The 22,061-nt window shown below is 39.2% G+C and overlaps 1 protein-coding gene across 8 annotated transcripts in view; it reads left to right on the top strand.

The window, feature by feature from the left end:
• tenm3 (teneurin transmembrane protein 3) overlaps positions 1–22,061 on the top strand; it is a 294,603-nt gene that overhangs the window by 3,124 nt on the left and 269,418 nt on the right. For all 8 annotated transcript variants that reach the window (XM_039800537.1, XM_039800527.1, XM_039800511.1 and 5 more), the window contains exons 2-4: positions 419–539; positions 1,218–1,288; positions 4,101–4,388. In XM_039800537.1, coding sequence (XP_039656471.1) covers positions 419–539; positions 1,218–1,288; positions 4,101–4,388 — 480 coding nt within the window. The remainder of the gene's footprint in view (positions 1–418; positions 540–1,217; positions 1,289–4,100; positions 4,389–22,061) is intronic.

Below are 22,061 nucleotides of genomic sequence, written 5' to 3'. Positions count from 1 at the left end.
TTCTGAATCTGTGTATCATTTGTTCATTCGTTTTTAGAAATAAAACCTAAAAAGTAAAAAAATGTACTTGTTTTCTCAATACTTGTTTCGAAAACCGAAATGAAAAAAAAAAAGCGGTGTCCGATTTTGTGCTCAAATGAAGAATGGAAAATAGCGTTTCATTGAATTTTGATATTTTGAACTGACAAAAAATTGCGTGACCCGGACGTGATAGGACGCTAAAATTGTAAATAATTCAGTCCAGCCACAGTCTGGAGGAGGGGCAAAATGTGTTAACATGTTTTTGTAGTGCTTTTAGGTGTCTGGTAGTGTGTTTGCATGATGTTGTGCTTTGTGTGTGTGTGTGTGTGTGTGTATGTGTGTGTGTGTGTGTGTGTGTGTGTGTGTGTGTGTGTGTGTGTGTGTGTATCTATGCTAGGTTCATCAGGGGACAGCGAAGACTGTGCTATTGGCCCCCAGGGACTCCGGGTCCCCACCCAGAAGTCCTACTCCTCCAGTGAAACACTCAAGGCCTTCGACCAGCACCAAGACCAGACAAGGTTAGAACTGGGATTACACACATTATAATGCCACTTTGTCGAAACCCACTGGATAACATCTTTGTCTTGAGTAGACCAAAACACGTATTTCTGAATACGATTTGACCTACAGAGGGTTTGGTACAGTCACATCTCTGCTGATAAGTCCAGGGAGGAACTGGTAGCTACTGTCTCTGTTCACCAGGGAGGATCCAAAAAACCCTTCCCGGTTCTACTGATTATTTACAGTTTTAGTTAGTTGCCTGAGCTCTCAGTAGGACTTTAAATGCATTCTCATCGTTGGTGTTGAGATGCATATTCAGTTTGGAATAGCAGTCTAGATATGGCACAGTAGATGTTGATTGAAAAAAAAAAAAAAAAAAAAAAAAAAAATATTTCCTTTTTTTTTTTTTTTTTTTTTTTTTTTTTTTTTTTTAACAACTTAACCACAAAAAAAAAAATTGAATTGAATTATAGTAACTTGTGCTGTTTTTACAACAGCCCTGATTCAGTATAGCATATGTTTACACAACACACAAAATCCTTTTTTTTTTAAAAAACCCCCCCTTTTCCCTCCAAAACCCCAAACAAAAAACAAAACAACAGTGCATTGTTGGAGTTATCCCTCTGGATTTATTCTGAAGGACTCTCCTTTATTATAGTAACACAACTGACTGGTATGTCCTCGGCTGCTGACAGGTTGCTGTACGGGACGACAAAGGGATACAAGGACATGGTTCACCGCGAACAGGATGATTATAACAGACAAGGTGAGAGATGCACAGAAACATAGTATGTTGTCCTTGCCTCCTCTGTTTGCTTATCTGTCTGTGCACACTTAATGCAACAAGACTCAGCTTCTTGACATGTCATGTTAATTACTTCTGTTTTAGTTTTTTTTTTTTTAACTGTAATGTCATGTTAATTGCTTCTGTATTGTTTTTTTTTTTTTTTAACTTTAATGTTCTCATGTTGACAATGCTCTGTTCTGATCAGCGTGAATTGTTTTTGTCACAGATCAGTTTCCAGTTATGGATTTCCTTTCTTTGACCGTTTCTTTAATGTAGGATTTACATGTCATTAACTCACACATGGATTTAATGCATGACCAATCCTGTGATAACGTAAATCCTAATTTTCCTTGGCATTATTTGGTATTTGGGCACGTGTTTTTAAAACTTGCTTAACACATTATTGGTCCACGTATGAATGGATGCGCGTCGGATGGGGTAGTGGAAAGAAATGTTAAAATAATGAATAAAGAATATGTATGATGAAGGCTAGAGGATAATGACACATCAAAGTTCTGTGAAGGAAATAAAGAAAATGGTAAAACATAGCACATTAAAAGGGAAAAAAGAAGCTCAACCACAGAGCGCGTTCATTGTTCTCCAGCTCCAATTAACACAGCGTCAATATTTGAGAAATGAAAAAATCATAATTACTCAATCATCTTATCTCCTTCGTTTTCACTGCTGGCCTAATTGGAGCTCATTTAAAATTAATATAACTTTTAATTGAACGGCAGCACTCGTTATCTCTTGTTGTGCCATTAATTACGGAAAGCTTTTATAATTTCTCTTTTCATTTGCTGATTAAAGATGAAGAGGCACATACTGAGATTTTACAGATGATTTGTTTGTCTTCTTTTCATTTATATTTCAAAGGATTATCACGCGTGTTATTTGAACCTGATTTCGGCCCATTTTCAGTTGATGTGAAAGAGTTTCTCCTGATGACTTATTAAATTGAATGAAAAAGGTAATTTAAATGTGTAATCCACTCATGAAATACTTTACCCAGTCTACCCAGAAAATAAAACACCCATTACTCAACTCTTCCAAAATAAAGTTCCATGCGCAATTAGAAAAAATAATACATTTTAATATTAGTGTATGATGCTGACAGGCATTGTAAAGCAGACCACATTTTGTTAGGCAATTTTGCATTTAAAATATATCTGCTAATGTCACTCTAAAAATGTTTACTTATTTAAAATCATCACTCATTCATCAATTTTCACACATAAACTTGAATAATGTTTATGAATGCATATTTTGGCTGACATACTGTAAAACCACATATCTGTTTAGATTAAGGCCTCGCCATTAATAACCAGTGTTATGTTAATTTGGCTAATTCTGTGTCATTAATCAGAGACTTTTCATGGCACTAATCTTTAAATCGCTGACGTTGAGTTAACTGGCTGATTACTGGTTTCTCACAAACCTTATAACCGTCCAGTAAGCCAAAGTGTGTGATGACTCAGTCTTTTTGTATTGCCGAAATGTTTCCCATTTAAAGATTTAATAACATACAACATTTTTTTTGCCATGGTCTTGGTTTTGTATTTCTCTTTAATGATACATAATTCCATCATTTTGGGCCTTGATTCATTTTTTTTGTCTACAGTACGATGTATTTATTTAAATACATATGTTACGTTATTTTATATAATTTAAATCTGAAGAACTGGTATAAGAGAATCTACTGTATTTTATACAAATGATGAAATTCATTATATTAAAGATGTGCATCCTAATGTGAGTTGCACTACGGTACGTTCACAGTTTATATCTGAATAGTCTGCAGGCTTAACGCTCTGGTAATCTGTTTCTTCTCGTTTTCACCTTCTCTGTCTGGTTTCTATTTTCTATGGCTAGAATCGATTTTTACAAATGTTTTTTTTTTATTATTATTATTTATTCTTTGAAACTATTGCTCTGCCTTAAAGAATTGCTGCAGTTTTTCTTTTCTTCTGACCGAGTGAATGTATTGTGCGTGAGTCAGGCTCTCTGTGCGGGTTGCAGCTGCTGTCGGTGTGTGTATTTTTCTTTCTCAACAGCGATCCTTCTCTCACACTTTCTTTGCTACATACTCACACACTCTCAAATACAAGACCAGACCAGTGTCTGTGATGGTCCGGCCATTTGATAGGGTCAATAATGTATGACGCAGTTAGTCAATTCATCAATTAGTAGATCAACAGAAAATGAATTTCGTGAGAGTCATTTTAATGATTGATTTATCAATCAGATTCATCAATTCTCAATCAGAGAATCAAAGTTATTTATCAAGCAAAAATGCCTCATATTATCTGGTTCCAGCTTCACTCATATGAGGATTTACATGATTTTGTACATTGAATATCTTTGGTTTACTGATTATTGGTCTGGTCAGACAAAACAAGCAGGTTGAAGACATCACCTTGGCTCCTGGGACATTTTTCAGATTTTTTATTTGAAAAATGTTGAATCAATTGAAAACATAACTGTTCTTCAGCTTACACAGTGCTATTTTGTAAAGCTTTACTTCATATGTGAAACAAATATTTGTATTAAAGAGGGAGTCTAAGTGAGTCTTAACTTGTGAACATTGGGAAGTTGTCACAGGTTTGTTGTCATTTGCACAATCTTCATTTTAAATGTTTTATCATGTATTGATGTTGGTATAAATACATGAATATACATCAACTCGTTATTCCTAATATCTACAGTAATTAGCAAAACTGTACATTTTCCCCAGTGTGTATAATAACATATTCAAATTTCAAAACAGTTGTAATGTCTCCATCTGTTTCAGGTCAGCATTTCAGTCTCCGTCAGCTGGGAATCTGCGAGCCGCCTTCGCGTCGAGGCCTGGCGTTCTGCTCCGACATGGGCCTCCCCCACCGCGGCTTCTCAGTTGGTACAGCCCAGGACCTAGATACCGATAGTCAGGCTGTGATGTCACCAGAGCGCGCCATGCGGCTGTGGGGCCGTGGGGGTCTGGGTAAATCATCAGGGAGGAGTTCCTGTCTGTCCAGCCGCTCCAACTCAGTGCTGACTCTCACCGACACCGAGCATGAGAACAAGTCGGACAGCGACAATGGTAGGACCTCATTTAAACTTCATGTCCTCTTTTTGGTCTTGACACTGACAAGATAACAGCAGATGAGTTCTAAAAAAAAAATGTTTTTTGTAAGTCTGAAATCAGTTTTTGATACCAAGATTCAAAAGAAAAGGACAAGATATAAAAACGAACTGGAGGTTTTTACTTGCCCTCTCTTTTACTTCAGTATGCTGTGTGTGTGTGTGTGTGTGTGTGTGTGTGTGTGTGTGTGTGTGTGTGTGTGTGTGTGTGTGTGTGTGTGTGTGTGTGTGTGTGTGTGTGTGTGTGTGTGTGTGAGAGAGAGAGAGAGACTAACAGTGTTAGTGAATGTCAGTGTGTTTTGTTTATTGCTTGATGGACCATCAGAACAATTACTGTACTGTACTGCATGTTCTGATTATACACAACTAGCTCTGATGATTCCAGCGTTGGGTAAAGCAGTGCATTGCAGTGTGTTCCAGTACCAGCTGCTGCTGTTTAGCCAGAAACGTATTATTATGTTTGGGGTGGCTGTGGCTCAGGAAGTAGAGCCAGTTGTCCAATGATTGCAGGGTTGGCAGTTTGATCCCTGGCTCGTCCTGACCATATGTTGTTGAGTGTCCTTGAGCAAGACACTGAACCACAAGTTGCTCCCTGCGTGGCCATTGGTGTGTGAGTGTGTTTTTGTGCGAGAAATTGTAAAGCACAAGTCTGTTAAAGTAGAGAAAGGCTATATACGTGCAGTCCATTTACTGTTTGGTCTTAAAAATGATAAAGAATTCTTACCGATGTTCAATGATAGAATGTTTTAGTCTGTGAAAATCGAATGGCATTCACAGATTCAGAATTATTGTTCTGATTTGTAAAGCCATGTCATGTCATGTACCTTAAGAGTAGATTTAATGCAGTAGATTGTTTCTTTTGTATTAATCAGTGAATAGTCTTTATTGTTTTCAAAAGCACCGTGGGATAAAGTTGAGTAAGATCAGTTTCTCTTAAATAATGTGATTACCAAAAACATGCCTAAAGAAGCATTGATTTAAATCATCAAAATAAAGGAAACTGTCAAAAGGGCGAAACATGCAGATCTCTCACTCATTGATATTTAATTTATGTGTGCACCCCCACTCAGTGTCCTTTCTCGTGGTGAGAAATGGGGGAAGAGGCTGGTACAATCCTCGGGGGGCAGAGGGGCAGCAAAACACAAAAGAATGTGCTGCTAATTAATTTAATTAATGATCACAATTTAGCTGAGCAGTCATTTGTTTTTGGACCTTACGTGTGCATACGTGTGTTTCAGGGTCAGCGTGCACGTGGTCGTATAGATGTAAGAACAAATGTACATGTGCAAATATGTTTGGAAAGTAGTTATTTGTCTGCCTGTGAATACATTTTTTGTGTATATGTATGTGTGAGTATGTGTGCATGTACTGTATATATCCTCAAGGTAGTTTTCCCTAACAGGTGTGAATTTCATAGTTAATAAAGGACTTGTTTTTGATTTTCCTCACACAGACAGACACACACACACACACACACACACACACACATTATTTTCATTAGGCTAGACAAACTCATACACACACACCTACACACAGAGTGGGTTTTCATTAAGAGATGTGATGTTGTAATTAACAGTGAGATAAAATGCTGAGTCATTATATTTCCTATATTAAGTTTGATAATGTTTTTTATTAAATGGCATTATGCTGTGGATGTCAGTGCTCTGGAGGATACTCTTCCCATCTCTAGAAGTGAGTAGTCGTCAAGTTTTCAAAAGGCTAATTGACTCTTTAAAATGCAGCTGTGTATGTGTGTGTGTGTGTGTGTGTGTGTGTGTGTGTGCGTGCGTGCGTGCGTGCGTGCGTGCGTGCATGTGTGTTAGCTCTCATCTGTTAATGTGTGTGTAAGCGTGAAGTTGAAGTGGTCAAATGCTAACACATGGTCACTTGTGTGTTTAGACCATGTTCATCAGCAGGAATACTGTGTCCCCATGTTAGTGGTGGCTGGGTCATTGTTGGGGGTTAACCGTGATGCAATGCAAGCCCAAAACATGTGATGGATAAAGCATGGTGTACTGGAGAAGAGTTGTGCGCCAATGTGTGTTACAGAGAAATTTTGTGCACATGCAGCCACTTTCCTGGAACCGCTTCCGAGTCCGTGCGACCGGTAAATGCCGCAGCTGTCCGCGTAGCCCGAGCGTGCCTCCTATCCATCCACATGCAAGGTGGTCAGCTGTGTGTCTGCCTGCCGATTTAACCCGCCAGTCCTCAAAGGTTACACTAGCAAGTTAACAAGCAGTAAAGTAAATAATTTGTAAAGCATATTTTTCTTTTACAATACAAAAAAACCTTTTTAATTACTTTTTTTTAATTTTTGTTTTAATAATATTCTTTTCAACTGTTTAACTAATAGTATTAATCGGTCGGTTAAACGGTAAATCATTAACATCCCTCGCTTACTGTTGAGTGTCAGCATCCAAACAGCCAAACAGCCAAGCAGCCTGACCCTATAGATTTACAATCACAAAATAAAGTCAGTCGCAACAACATAAACATGTTGAATTGTTCTCCTTTGCTTCTTTATGATGAATGTAGTATGGAGTCGTGTTGAGAGGCTCCTTTGAGCCTAAATGTACTGTACTGTGGTGAGACTCCACTCAGCAGCCAGATCACCTTCACCTCCTCTCTTGTGCTGCTCTTTGCTCTCTGAATGGGGGCTGATAGTCAACTCATTGTCCTGTAAACAGCAGACGATAACATTGCCTCCTCTGAGACACCTACTGTTGCACCGTCCCTTGATAGTGATCCTGGTTCACAGCAGAAAGCGTGTGCGTGCATGGGCGTGCACGCGTTTGTGTGTGTACAGTAACTTTAACCAACTTCTGTGATTCTATCTGCAGCTTTGTTGCAAGAGGAAGCAAGAGAAAGAATAGATAACAGGGAGGGCAAGGGAATTTGGAGAAGAGAGGAAAATATCAGAGAGGAGGAGAAGAAAACGGAAAGCAGTTCAATGGAGACAGTAATTCCAAAGAGAGACAGGGAACGTCGAGAAATAAAGGCAGAGCAGGGAAAGGGAGAGGCCTCTCTGCATTATTTGTTCTCCTGAGAGGAAATATTAGACCAGAGACGTCTGGCTGGCTCCCCTGTGGACACACACACACACACACACACACACACACACACACACACACTGACGTAAACACTTTTGTGGTGTCTGAACCCATGGGTGCCCAGCTGCCTGCCCAGTTACTTGATATTGATGATCTCAACTACGGGGACAGAAAAAGGAAGATACATTTACATTTTCTGTCCTAAACACACTGATGCAGGTGTCTTCCCTTAAAAAAAAAGTCCTCAGATGCACAGAAGGTATCTGTTACATTTGTCTTGCTCATTTTGAATAAATGGGTACATAATTAAAAAAAAAAGTCAAATCTTCTGGAGTAACGTGCAAAACTCTAACTCCAGTCTGCACAGCAGCAGTTCATGTGGACCTGTAGTTTGTTTTTTATTGCTTGAACACAATTAAAAAACAGAGGTTACATACCACAGTGTGTATGTAACCTCTGTTTTTCAGAAAGTCATGGAGGTGAAAGCAATGGAAACACCACATTCATTTGTATTTAGAGATGATGCAGACATCCAATGTGATGACGAAAACGTCTGGAGAGAGGCAGGATTAGTCACACTATTCTTTGTTACTGTTATGTTCCTTTAGTTTTTCTTTTTCCAGTAATTCCATAAATTACTAGAGAAAAAATACCATATTGAAGCAGACTGCTGATTTTCATTCCTTTTCATAAAAATTGGTATATTATAAAATCTATATATTTTCCTTAAAGAAACTATTGAGTTGTGTAAAGTCACTCAAATTGTTCGAACTGTAAAGATGAGAAAGTTTGTATTTGTGTATTTGTGTTTGATGCTAGTGTTTTTACTCTCAGTGTGTTCTGAGTGACAGTGTGTGTGTTATCTCACTGAGCCTGTTCTGAGACGTGTGTGAAGAGTTGTGTTGCTGTGAATGAGTTCTGCAGGAGATGTGAACTGTTTAGCTCAGGTGACTGGTGGTAGTGCAGAGTGTGGCTTGAGTTTTGCACATGTGGCTCCAGTTGTGCTCAGTGTCGTTCAGCAATCATAAAAAACTGTAAGACGTCCGCATAACTAAAAGCAGAGGAAAATGACAACATGTCATGTACATGAAAAAAACAATAGACAGATGTCTAGTTATGTGCCATAGTAAGGAGCTTAAAATATATTAGCTGACCTCCCCTGCCCAATCTCTTTAAGTCTAAATGTGTGCTCTGTGTGTGTGTGTGTGTGTGTGTGTGTGTGTGTGTGTGTGTGTGTGTGTGTGTGTGTGTGTGTGTGTGTGGGTTGTGTGTTTTTTTTAAAAGTTTTTTTTTTTTTTTTTTTTTTGTGTGTGTGTGTGTGTGTGTGTGTGTGTGTGTGTGTGTGTGTGTGTGTGTGAAGAGAGCAAGGTACAAGGGATGAACGGAGATACTGAGAAACACACAATGTTGTGATGGAAATGGGCAAAAAGGAAGGAGTGAATAGGAGAGATGAGAACAAACGGGCAGATAGAGAGGAAGAGAGGAGTATCTCGTCTTTGCTAACCAGATTACTTTACTATGTGTCAACAAAACACTTAATCCATTTAGCGTCCCTAAGCCGCTTAACATTATAACCTTAGCTGTTATACACACACACACACACACACACACACACACACACACACACACACACACACACACACACACACACACACACACACACACACACACAATCACAAGAAAGGAGTTCTGAGCATTCAGTGTGGTTTGTGTTGACGATCAGTAGCAGTAAAGTTTACAGTAGTTTGCATGCAGAAATGACCCAAATTCCAAAAGGGGACTGGTTCAAAACTACAAATCTCAACCTTAACATAATCTTAAACTTTGTGATTCAATGTTTTAGAAATTCAGATGACAGTAATGTACAGTAATGTGATGTTCTTCATTTCTTTTCTTTTCTTTTTTTTATCACTTTTTGCATTTCAGCCATGCCTACTTGGCTACTTTCTGTGCTACTTTGAAAACATGCACCGTTGTAAAACTTAGAGGCTGCACATGAGACGGGACTTCTTCAGGGAGTTTTAGAGACAGATAACAGATGATAGCCTCCACTCTGCATTCAGTATTGTTGTCAGTTGCTCTGAAGGTACAACTCACATGTTACCGCTGAATTACAAACTGGCCTTAAAACTTTGTGAAAACTAGAGAGAGATTGTGTGTTTTGTATTACCTTGGTCGTAACGTTCTCTGTGTCTCTATGGCTAGCTGTGTCAACTCTGTTGTTTGAGCCTCATCATTTTCCTCTCTTTTCTTTCCCCCTTTTCAGCATCTTATTCTTTGTCTCATTTCTTTAGATTTCACAACTATCCTTTTACCATTTCTAAGTGGGGAATGGTTACTTGTAAGAGACAGGGTATTAGAGTGATTCTCTCCTTTCTAACTACTGCTATTGTTAAGCCATTACTGGACAAAAGTCGGAATGGTCTTTAAAAAACCATCAAATCTCTTAAAAAAGACTTGAACAATGGCCACAGCTGATGTGCTCTGTCAGGCTATATAAGTGGCATGATTTTAACTACGGCGTGGCAATGAACTGTTGGACTCCCTGTGTCGGTTATTGTATTAGAAATGGTCAGTCAGAGCTAAACTTGGTTGTGTATGTAAAATTCTCCTCCATCAGTTCTTCACTCACTTAGGATATTATTCATACCTAAATTGTCATATGTAAAAAAGCTAATAATTGTATCTGGTGATTGTAGTTTTTGAAAAATTGTTGTTGATCTATTGAAAATGAAAGAGAAAAAACCATTGGCTATAGAAATGATTACAAATTGAGGTTTGTGTACGATAACTTCATGTATATTTACAGTATAATGGTGTGTCTATAGGAATGTCTGTGTAAACATTGATATATAACTTTTTTTAAAGCCCAGTGAAGACTATAAGTACATTTATTTTCTCTGTTGCTTAACATTTAAGGCTAATTGCTAGCACAAATTAAAATGACCACCGGCCTCTTTCTGACTCATTGCTTTAACAGTTGAGCTGTGAATATATCACAGAAAGAAAGTACACAGAAACCCACGCAGTTACACAATAGTACCAAAATTAGTGACATTTTTTAATTGTTTGATAACATGCATGATGGCATGCATTGAAGCTTTTATTGTCAAAATCCAATAACCACAGTTTGTGTTTGGTTTGCAAATGAGGCATGTTTGGATTAAAAGCCACCTGGCCCAGTTGGATCCAGCTCCAGGAACCTTTTATTATGCACGTCATCAATACATACTCTCACATCTCAGCCATAGATGTGATGTAGGGCAGAGGGAAATATCTAATTGTGATTACTTTGACTGATATTGCCATTGCGATGTGATTTACGATATTGAAGGGAATCATAATTTTTGCAGCATTATTTTCATTTTCGTTGATAAACTTTAAAATGATCATGGTGTGATCTTTGCGAGGACCTGTACCAAACTGTTCTGTAGTATACGTACGCCTAGGCCGGATAGCTCTGCCGCACCACGACACTTTCCTGCCATTTGGATATTGCACTGATCAATATTGGGATTACAATAAAATTGTGATTATTTGTGGAGCCCTAATAGGATGCAGTGTTACACATTGTCATTGTCTAATTGATATTTTGAATATGCAGATCAGATTTCTGTAAATTCTTGGAGACAGAAAGAAGATATTTATTGTTACACTGACTGACAAGACTGCTTCCTCTTCCTAGCTGATGCCAAGCATACAAGACTTAACTGCATTTTTTCAATATATTTGTTATAGTTATTCCTTTTGGTATTCTCACAGGGATATTCTTCTTGTGTGTGTGTGTGTGTGTGCATGTATTAATGCTTCAGAATTCTTTGTGCGGTATAGAATAATGTGTATTCCTTAAATATTTATATTGCAGGCTTATTAAACTATACATCAGGTAGCACTAACACAGCTCTCATATGCTCACGACATATTTACTCATGCCGTTGCAAAAGAACTCTATATTATAGAGAATCAAGCACGTGCACACACACATGGTAGATGAAGAGACAACTATAGCGACTGCTTGAGAAGACAGATCACTGCAATAACCCAGGTGCATATGTAAGTATAGAAAGATTATTCATGCACAATCACCATGCTGCAGTATTGATACATAGCTACTACTGCTGGTTATGTATTTGCTCAGCTGGTGCTGTATGGTTAATACAAAACAGCTGTCAGGAATAAATAATATATCATCTCTCGCCTTCACAGCAGCAGGGGGGTTGTTTTTTTTTTTTTTTTTTTTTTATAAAAAATTTTTTTTTTTTTTTTTTTTTTTTTTTTCCCCTTTTAAGACTAGTTTAAAAAAGGGGGGAAGTTTTTTGTGTTTTTTTGTGATTGTTTTTTTTTTTTTTTTTTTTTTTTTTTTTTTTTTTTTTTTTTTTTTTTTTTTTGTGTTTGTTTGTGTGTGTGTGTGTGTGTGTGTTTGTGTGTGTGTGTGTGTGTGTGTGTGTGTGTGTGTGTGTGTGTGTGTGTGTGTGTGTGTGTGTGTGTGTGTGTGTGCGCGTGTGCCAGTGTGTCTGTGTCTGTGTGCCAGTGGCAGAAAAATAAGTTTTCCACCAGCAACTGAAATATGCTTGAGTTCACAGGATCCATGCTCCTCACACACAAACACACACACACAAACACACACACACACACACACACACACACACACACACACATACACACACTTACACATCCCTGGTGCCAGTCATATTCAATAGCAATCTAGTGCTGACCAGAGAAATCAATGAATAACAGACTAACTGACTAGAGGGTTTAACTTTGGCGCCGCTAACATGGAGAAGACACTTCATTCCATCAAGTGGCTAACATTAAATCATTAACCATACAGCATCGCTCTCTCCCCCTCTCTTGCACTCATTTTCTCTCTTTCCATCCTCCCTTCCTCTCTTCTCTCCTTTTTAATTTGTTATTCTCTGTTGAAATACAGTTATTAATAAAGCTCCATTCCGAGGACAGAATTTCTACTGTGCCATACATTTAGACCATTTTGATAATAGTATTGTAACAATTAATATTGTATGAACTTGCCCAATGTAATACAGATATACTGATATACTGTATACTGTAATGATTTAACTATTTTACACCCCTGTAAATCTACTAGCTGTTCCAATAATGTACACCACTTTCATGGAAAATGCAAATAACCAATCGGTTCAAACTAATCTTGAGAGTTTTGTTAATTGTAAAAGTTATTAGAACAGAAATAGTCATTATTCTATCATATGCTGTAAGGACACAAGCAACAAGTCTTCCATTCTCCTTCCCTTACCTCACCCCCTTTCTCTCCTCTTCCTCTCTTCACTTGTGTTTCTCAGAAGCCATTTAGGCAGAATCCATTACCAGAAGTGCAGCGGGAGAAGCAGTGAGCGAGGTACATAGACAGAGAGGAATGGAGAAAGGGAGAGAGGGAGTGTTCAGCTTAATAAATTCTACATCAGGGCTTCTTATTCTTGGGACCTATAGATGATGGCTTTTTACATGTGGTGACAGGTGAGGCTTTGCAGAAACGTCATGCTGGGCTCAGTTAAGATGTTTTTAATCTGTGTTTTGCCCAAACAATCTGTTGTAGGCAGTAACTGCTGAACTCCAAATATCTGGGTTTGTAATGTTGTTTGCTTTTCAGCAACAGTAGAACATGTCAGAATTTCCATCCACTCTTTCTTTCTGACACTGGTGGGGGTTGTGGCGGTGGAGCAGGTCTGTGAGGTAGGAAGGAGCCTGGTTATGGAGGGCTTTGTGGGTGAGGAGGAGGACAGGGAGCCAGTGGAGGAGCTGATTAAATTAAAGATTGAAGTTCAAAAGTGTCCCCTAAACAGCACTGTCTGGGTACCCTGTCCAGATGGAAACCGAGTCGGGTTTGAAATGGGAAATACTACACACTGTGTATATGACATGTAGCATGTGGCATTTAGAGATCAAGCTCAAGCTTATTCTTTGTCTTAGTAAAATGAATATTTTTGGACAGTTGCTGGCACATAAGTATAACGAAGACATCACCTCGGGCTCTGGGCAATTGTGATGAATATTTTACACTATTTCATAGACATTTTACAGACCAAACAATTAACTGATTTATCAAAGTAAGAATCGACGGACGACTTGATAATGAAAACATTAAATTGCAGGGTTGTTTTTTCCGATTGCTAACATGCATTGGACAAAACTCACTTTGTCAAAACTCTTCACACAGTCAGCGAAACAAAAGTGTACGTGGACCAAACTGTGAATCGTTTTTCATTGCTTTCACACGAAATGCAGTCAATGACAACACTCATCAAAATCCGTTAAACTCTTTTCACATTCATCCTCCACCACCAGAACACTAGGAATCTGCAGCACATTGTCCAAATGTTATCACACTGTTTTCAAAACCGTTAAAAACACATTCAAAAGAGAATGATGGCAAATGCTGTGCAATTCTGCAGTAATCAAATTGAAATATATAAAACATCTTATCAAAATATTTACAATCGAATGAAGCAATACTCATTCAAAACAGAAAGATAAGACAGAAGATGTGATGTTGATAAAAACGTGTGGCCAAATGCACACATACTGAACAGTATGAGTTATCATTCTATATATGTTGTTGATGTCTGGAATTTCAGGTACAATTTTTTGTTTGAACTTTTTAGTTTTTTACAAGTTAATCACAATATGCACAAATATAAAATGAATAAAGTCTATTGAAGCTAATTTCTGATTCATTTTTGTTCCATATACTTAGTACTTATAGTAGATTCAATGAAGTGAAAAAGTGTTATTTTTACTCTATAATAAAATACTGATTTATGTAAAAAACACAAAAAAACATTCAAACTTCAAAGATGAAAGTTCATCATTGCTCCCTGTCGTTAGTGTTTTTAGGTCAGTGAGTTATACACTACCGGTCAAAAGTTTGGGGTCACTTAGAAATGTCCATTCCACTCCATGTCCATTCCAGCTGAGATCAGTTGCATTGTTTTTTTAACCAGGGCAGCAGTTTTCAGATGACATTATGTGCTTACAGAATTGCAAAAGGGTTCTCGACTGAAGTGGCTGATCTTTAATGCAATATCTACATTGCCCATTATCAGCAACCATTCATCCAATGTTCCAAAGGCACATTCTGTTTACTAATCTGATATCATTTTAAAAGGCTAACTGAGAAAATATTGGAGAACCCTTTTGCAATTCTGTAAGCACATTATGTAATCTGAAAACTGCTGCCCTGGTTAAAAAAAACAATGCAACTGATCTCAGCTGGTATTCTGTCTATAATGGAGTGGAGTGGCCCCAAACTTTCGACCGGTAGTGGAAGTGACGATGTTAGCTTTCTGAGTGAGAGGTGTTGCCAGTGTTTTGGTCCATTGAGCTTGTTTTGAGACATGTATGAAGTGTTTTGGTGGTTGGAGTGAGTTTTGGAGGTGAGATCAACTGCTTGGCCAATATGCATGTTGGTAATGCAGCCAGTCTGAAAAAGTGGCTTCAGTATTGCCGATACTTGTTAGCAGGAAAAAATAAAACTGACATTTTATATTGATACATTTTAATAGTTTAGAATTATTTTGCCTCCCCTTAATTTATACTTCATGTGAGATGATTTCAGACATAACTGAGACATTACTGACATAAGTGCTACCAGGAGGCCATCTGATTTGTCAACTGTCTAAAAAGAGAAGTCAGTGTGTGGTACATTGGAATGTGGTATATTTTCCTTTTTTTTTTTTGCGGGTCTTGTGCATTTTTTGACAACATAGCAATAAGGTAATTGAATCAAGGATGCTATCCTTGTGATACTTTGTGCTGGGCATTTGTGTGTGTTTGTGTGTGTGTGTGTGTGTGTGTGTGTGTGTGTTTTGGGAGGTATTGGAAGAATTCAAGGTGAGAACTGAGATTGGATATCAAGCAGATCAGGTTCAGATTGGGTTTCATATCTGTCACACTGTAATGGGAGTATTGATAAAGTGTCATGTCAGAATTGAACACACACATACATGCACGTACGCACACACACACACACACACACACACACAGGCTCAAACCTTCACACCTATGTACACATTTGCTCTTTCAACGTCCCTTTTTATAGACAACACAGTATATACCTGTTTTCATTATACAGTGTTATTCCATCGCTCTCTCTCTCTCGCACACACACACACACACACACACACACACACACACACACACACACACACACACACACACACACAATCATTAGTATGTGGTGCTGTGTAATAGCTGGATCAATAGCTGTGCTGTTCTTACAGGATCATTTGGCCTCTGAAGCAAATGCTCTGACAGCCACTACATCATTAGGACATTACCACTCGCCTGCTCTCTCTTCTCTCTCGATCTTTATCTGCCCCTCTCTCTCATTCACTTCTTCCTTTTCTCGCTTTTTCCTTTTTGCTCTTCACATCATTAGAACAGTGCCACTGTGCCCTCCTTTTCCTCCTTCACTGCTTCCTTCTTACTGACACTGCTTTAACACAAAGTTGCACATGTTGCCTTTGATGCTCTATTTATATTATAATACATTTCTCACTGTACTTTCTTTATATTTCAAAGTCCCATATTATTTTCCATGTTTCTTTTGATTATAAAGCAGGTAGAGGTGCTATATACATACTGTGAAATACTATCAAAATGCTCAATCCACAGGGAAATGCACACAGCCCGTAGTTAAACGGTGCCTTCAAATGAGCTGTCAAGACTTTCGTACGGTTGTGATGTCACAACTATACTATACGTAGGTAGAAACTGCAGCTACAGTGCCATTACAGTCATTCCCCGGCTGCAATGACGGTGCAGAGACACAGAGAGCGCAGATGCGGAAGACCCACAAACACTGACCAATCAGGGCAGACTTGGCTTTTTTGTGACTTTTCAGACAGGGTGAATACAGGTTTAGTCAGACAGACGGTATAAAATTTTTTTTTGAAACATTAAAGCATGCAAACCTGTAGTAGTAGGAGCCATACATGCAAGTAACAACCTGAAATGATTAACTATGGGATCTTTAATGTGTACATCATTGAAGATACACCAGGACTAACATTACAGTAAAATGAAAAACTGTGTAAGACAATGTTTTTTGTGCTGATATGGCCTTACAGTAGATGCATCCCTGGTGACCACTGAGATGCAATCCTTCATTGTCACCGTGATAACATTCTGTCACTTGGAGCGATGTGATTTGTCAGCAATTACAGTACCATGGTGGTACATCAATTGTGCCCATGCTAACAGAGATAATTAAATATACTGCAGAGGGAGTTGGAAAGTAAAGTGTTTATTGTAGAGGAGGGACAGGTGTGTGTGTGTGTGTGTGTGTGTGTGTGTGTGTGTGTGTGTGTGTGTGTGTGTGTGTGTGTGTGTGTGTGTGTGTGTGTGTTAGAGGTATTTTTCCTGTGATTCATTTAAAGATGAACCAACCTGTTTACGTTTACCATCCTGAGACTACAGTATAGGCCATGGCCAGTTAACATTACTGTCATTTATTGACATCCAAACCAACAGGAATACTGACACTTGTACAACCAATGGGAAAGCAATTGATCATTTGGAACTAAAATTAGGAGAAGGTGACATGAATCCGATGGACTAATTACATATTTTCCTGAGAATGGGTGAATAGCCACCACCCTACGAATGTCTCACCCACCTCCTCCATCAGTGGTGCCCCCAGACATTTTTCATAGCAGTGGCGAGATGACTATCCTGGGGTGGCACTAGGATTAGGCAATGCTTAGGGTTAGGGTAAGTGTTAGGGTTAAGGTTAGGGTTAGGTGCCTTGAAGTTGACGGTTGCAGCGCTGCCTAGGAAGTCGAAGTTGGGGGCTTAAAACACCATTGATCCTATATAATGTGCATAGACTGATACTAGTACAGTTAACATTTTGAGTTCCACATAAATCCGGTTTTAATGTGCTATGTGTCTGTATATACTAGAGGTGTGACTCGTCCCACGAGATCTCATGAGATTAAAATGTGACGAGACTTCTCGTCGAGGTAGAAAGTGCGATATCAGTCACAGGTGCAGAGCAGCCGCCAGTAAACGGACTTTGGGCGATTTTAGACCCTTTTTAGAGGGGCTCAAGCCTTTTTTTTTCATCATCATCATTCATTTCATCTTAGCCCACATAAAAATTATAATAGTAAAACACTTTTCTTTTTTTAAATCTATTTTAGTGCTTCAAGTGAGAGTTTGCGAACGTGTCTGTTAGTGACATAGGACAAACAATTACAGGTTAAAAGGGCTTAACACAGTTTAATATACTGTGTCGCTGTCACCGATGCTATGCTCCTGTAACCCAGTCAAGGAAAAGGTTAACAGAAACGTATAACACTTTTGCAAGTCACTGTATCTGTGTCACATTCTAATTAGTGGCTGAGCCCCCCTAAAGCTCTGATCCTAGAATCGCCACAGAGAGGAGTCTGCCCTGGTTGGTCTTGTAATACATCTGACATTGAAGATGAGTCTGGCTTTGACCTCGAAATTAGCAGAGAAGATCTCCCGCCCATTCGCCAAAGCTGACTCGCGATAGAAGAGTTGCAATTGTACAAAGCACTCGTGCCCAACACACACACACACACACACACACAGGCTGCAGCGTGCAGTTCAGTGTGGCGCTGACTCACGCAGATCGCTCTCTTTCTCTCTTTTTTTAAATGAGTCCGAAGTTCAACCATGAGTTCAACAAAAAACTGCGAGTGCCTTGGAAAATACTTGTTTTCTTAATTTGCATGTGGTATTTTGGGGCTTTTTTAATTATATAATACTTAAAAAAATAAAGAAGAATAATAATAAGCGAGAGAACGAGACATCCAGGGCTATTCATAAAACATTTGGGGCTGTAGCCTATTGACGCCTCTGCTTGGTTACGTTGTTACCTATCAATCTCGTGTCTCGTCTCGTCTCGTGAGCTGGGTGTCTCTTCTTCAAATAGGTTGTCCTTTTCCCTACAAAGACAAATTTACAGCTTTAATTTGAAGGAGTGCATCGATTGTAAGGCTGTTGCTGTCTTTTTGTAAACAGAAATATATTCAGCACCACTGTCTTTTTCCATTTTTTACACACACACACACACACACACACACACACACACACACACACACACACACACACACACACACACACACACACACACGCTAGCCTTCCCAGAAGAAAGCTAGTGATAGTGTGGCTGACCTCAGCATATGGGTGATTTTACTGAGAAACTTCACAGACCAATGCACGCAAGCACACACACACACACAAACAAACACACACACACTCACACGCAGCCCTGTTGTCTCCTTACTTTCGTCTCTTTTAGTCACATACAAACTCACACTCTCCCACACTGCTGTCTGTCCTTGGCAGCTATTTCTAGTGTCATATGGCTCCTACTAAATGTGATTTGACACTAACAAAGGCTGTTTAGCTGAATTTGTATGTGTATGAAGTGTGTGCGTGTGTATGCAGGCCTGTTGAGTGGGTAGGCCAGTCTGTCTCTCAGCCATCCTAAAACGACACTTGGCATTGTTTCTTCCTTTCACTGATTCTCCTCTGTATAGCCTAACCGTAATACACAGTACAGCATCATGTAAACGAGGAAATACATTTTGAAAAAATGACACATATTTTAGTAGGCTAAGACTGATGTGGAAATATGGTAACTTGTCTTATCTCTGTATGTCTCCCAAGTTATGTCTGATCTGTTTGTTATGTCAGAATCTCTCCTTCTTGTCCACCTCCGTCCCTGGTATGCCTGCAGCTTATGCGGAAAATATGCCATGTGCGATGCCATTGTTCAGTATTACAATGACAATAAGATTTGCGATTAAAAAAACAAATATTACAGTGTGCATATGAGCTATACATTTTCCTGTTTCAACAACCAGTTAACTCATTTAATGCTCAAGTTTTGTGATGAGCTGAATTGCATGTAATGACATCAGAGACAGAATCTTAACGTGCTCATGTTATGCTCATTTTCAGGTTCATAATTGTATTTAGAGGTTGTACCAGAACATGTTTACATGGTTTAATTTTCAAAAAACACCATATTTTTGTACTGCACATTGCTAAAGCTCCTCTTCTCACCCTGTGTGTTGAGCTCTCTGTTTTAGCTACAGAGTAAGACATCTCACTTCTGTTTCATCTTTGTTGGGAGTCGCACATGAGCAGTACCTAGGTAAGGACTACTAGCCAGTCAGAAGCAGAGTATGAGGGCGTGCTACGCTTGCAGCTAGGTGACCATTATAACATGTGTTACAAAGTGACCACGTCTGTCTCTGAAGTAAAGGCTGGACTACAATAGAGCTGTTTGGAGCAGTTTGTGAACAGTGTTTTCTGTTGGAGATGGTAAGTCCCTTTGGGGGGGACTTTGGGCTTTTTCCCTTTGTAAACCTATTACATGCACAAAAAAGATATATAACACAATAAAGGAAAAGGACAAATCCAAAAAGCATAATATGAGCACTTTAAGGTGCCAATATAATCTGTCAGAAGTAGAGATGGTCTGATACCGTTACCGATACCAGTATCGGTATCGGCTCCGATACTGCCTAAAACGCTGGTATCGGTATCGGGAAGTACTGGAGTTTATGTACCGATCTGATACCACGTAGTAAAGCCCTAAAGAAAATCTACGTTAAAGTAGTTTATTTATGTTCTTTTTCCGTTCTAACGGACTGTCAAACTGGAGAATAAAAGAAAGTTCTGTGGTATTCATTGTTTGTGTTTGTTTATGTTTTATAAAGAGATTAACCTGAGCCAGACCGACAACAAAGATAGAAATAATATCCCATACTACTAGGGATAGTAGTATACAGTTGTTAAAACATCATAGAATATATGACACACTGGTATCGGAACGGTAGTCCGTATCGGCCGATACGCAAGTTCAGGTATCGGAATCGGGAAGCAAAAAATGGTATTGGGCCATCTCTAGTCAGAAGTGCTTATCGGATGGTTGAACTGCTTCTGAAACCGCCTCCCACCACACACCTTTTTTAGATTATTATTTTTTGGGGGCTTTTTTGCCTTTATTTCAGAGTGGCAGTGGATAGACAGGAAAGGTGGGAGAGAGAGGGGATGACACGCAGCAAAGGGCCGCAGGTCGGACTTGAACCTGGGCCGCTGCAAAGGCCTCAGTCTACATGGGGCGCACGCTCCTACTGGGTGAGCTAGAGATTGCCCCCCCCCACACACAACACACACACACCTTTTTTGACGTCTGAACGAAGGGAGCTGTTCTAAAACCGCCAATGTGACGTTCACATCCACTTCCAACTAGGGTTGGGTATCGTTTGGTTTTTTTTTCGATTCCGGTGCTAAATCGATACTTTTAAAGAGGTGCCGGTGCCTAAACGGTGCCTGAACCGGTACTTTTCAATAAAGTAAAAAAAAAAAGAAGAAAAAAAATAAGGGTAGTAAACAACAGTCAGTGACTTGTTTATTGCTAAGGCCATGGTCAAAATTAAAGATTTAATAATAATGTAATAACTATAACAATAACAATAACTTATTTCACCAGTATATTGCTGTTGAACCCCAGATGGGAAAAGGGTATTTTACAATTACTGTGAATGCACCACGAGGCTACCTGTTTTAAGTGAATGCACCATCTGTGTTGTTTAATTCCGACAATGGCAGCTGCGAGTGAATGCACCATCTGTGTTGTTTAATTCCGACAATGGCAGCTGCGAGTGAATGCACCATCTGTGTTGTTTAATTCCGACAACGGCAGCTGCGAGGTGTAGTGTAAAGTCAAGCACCGAAATGAGGCACCGAAACTTTCGTTCTTATTCGGTCTCGTTACTACCGTTTACGTCGGCACCGGTTCCCTATTGGCACCGAGTTTCGGTACCCAACCCTACTTCCAACCCGTTCTCACTCCGAACTCGTAAAATACGTACGTTTGGACAGTGGCTGTCAGCGTGTGAAGCGACGAAAAAAGCGCCCTTCAGCGTGTTTGTATAACGTACCGGGGAGATCAGGCAGCTACACGGGGTTTGAAGATGACATAACACTAAGAGCGACTATGGTAGCGAGTAGGATGTAAGGCCGAAATTCCGCGCAGGGAGGTTGGTTGAGGTCGTGGATGGGTCAAACACAGGACTTTCACCCAGGAGACTGGGATTCGTGTCCCACGTTTGCTAAAGTCGCTTTTTTCTTTTCCTAAACCCAACCGTCCCGTTATTCCCGCGTGTCACGGAAGCGTAAGCCCACCCACGGCCTTTTCCTTAACATAACTGCGTCAAAAGGGACGCCAATAGTCCTGACCAAGCGCGTTTATATATATATATATATAAGCGTTTCATAAAATATGACGCTAAAGGAGACTTTTAGCGCCAATACCAATGACAAAAGCACCTGACCAAGCGTCCGTATTTTTAGTGAGAATCTGTTGCCACTTGATGCAGTGATTGGCCAGGCATGCGGAGATGAAACATTACGATCAGAACTTTTCTCTAACTACTTTCTCTTTTTTCATTTGGTAAAAAAAATGTGTACTGTACTGCAGAGTTCATCAATTTGAATTTCTTTCAGGAGCGACTATATTTAAACAATTAAAAAGGACTCAAAGTGCATTGAAAATATGC

The sequence above is a fragment of the Perca fluviatilis genome, chromosome 1 (assembly GCF_010015445.1).
Source record: "Perca fluviatilis chromosome 1, GENO_Pfluv_1.0, whole genome shotgun sequence".
Taxonomy (NCBI): Eukaryota; Metazoa; Chordata; class Actinopteri; order Perciformes; family Percidae; genus Perca; species Perca fluviatilis.
The sequence above is the reverse complement of the archived record's forward strand: the minus strand, read 5'-3'. Positions and strand labels throughout refer to the sequence as shown.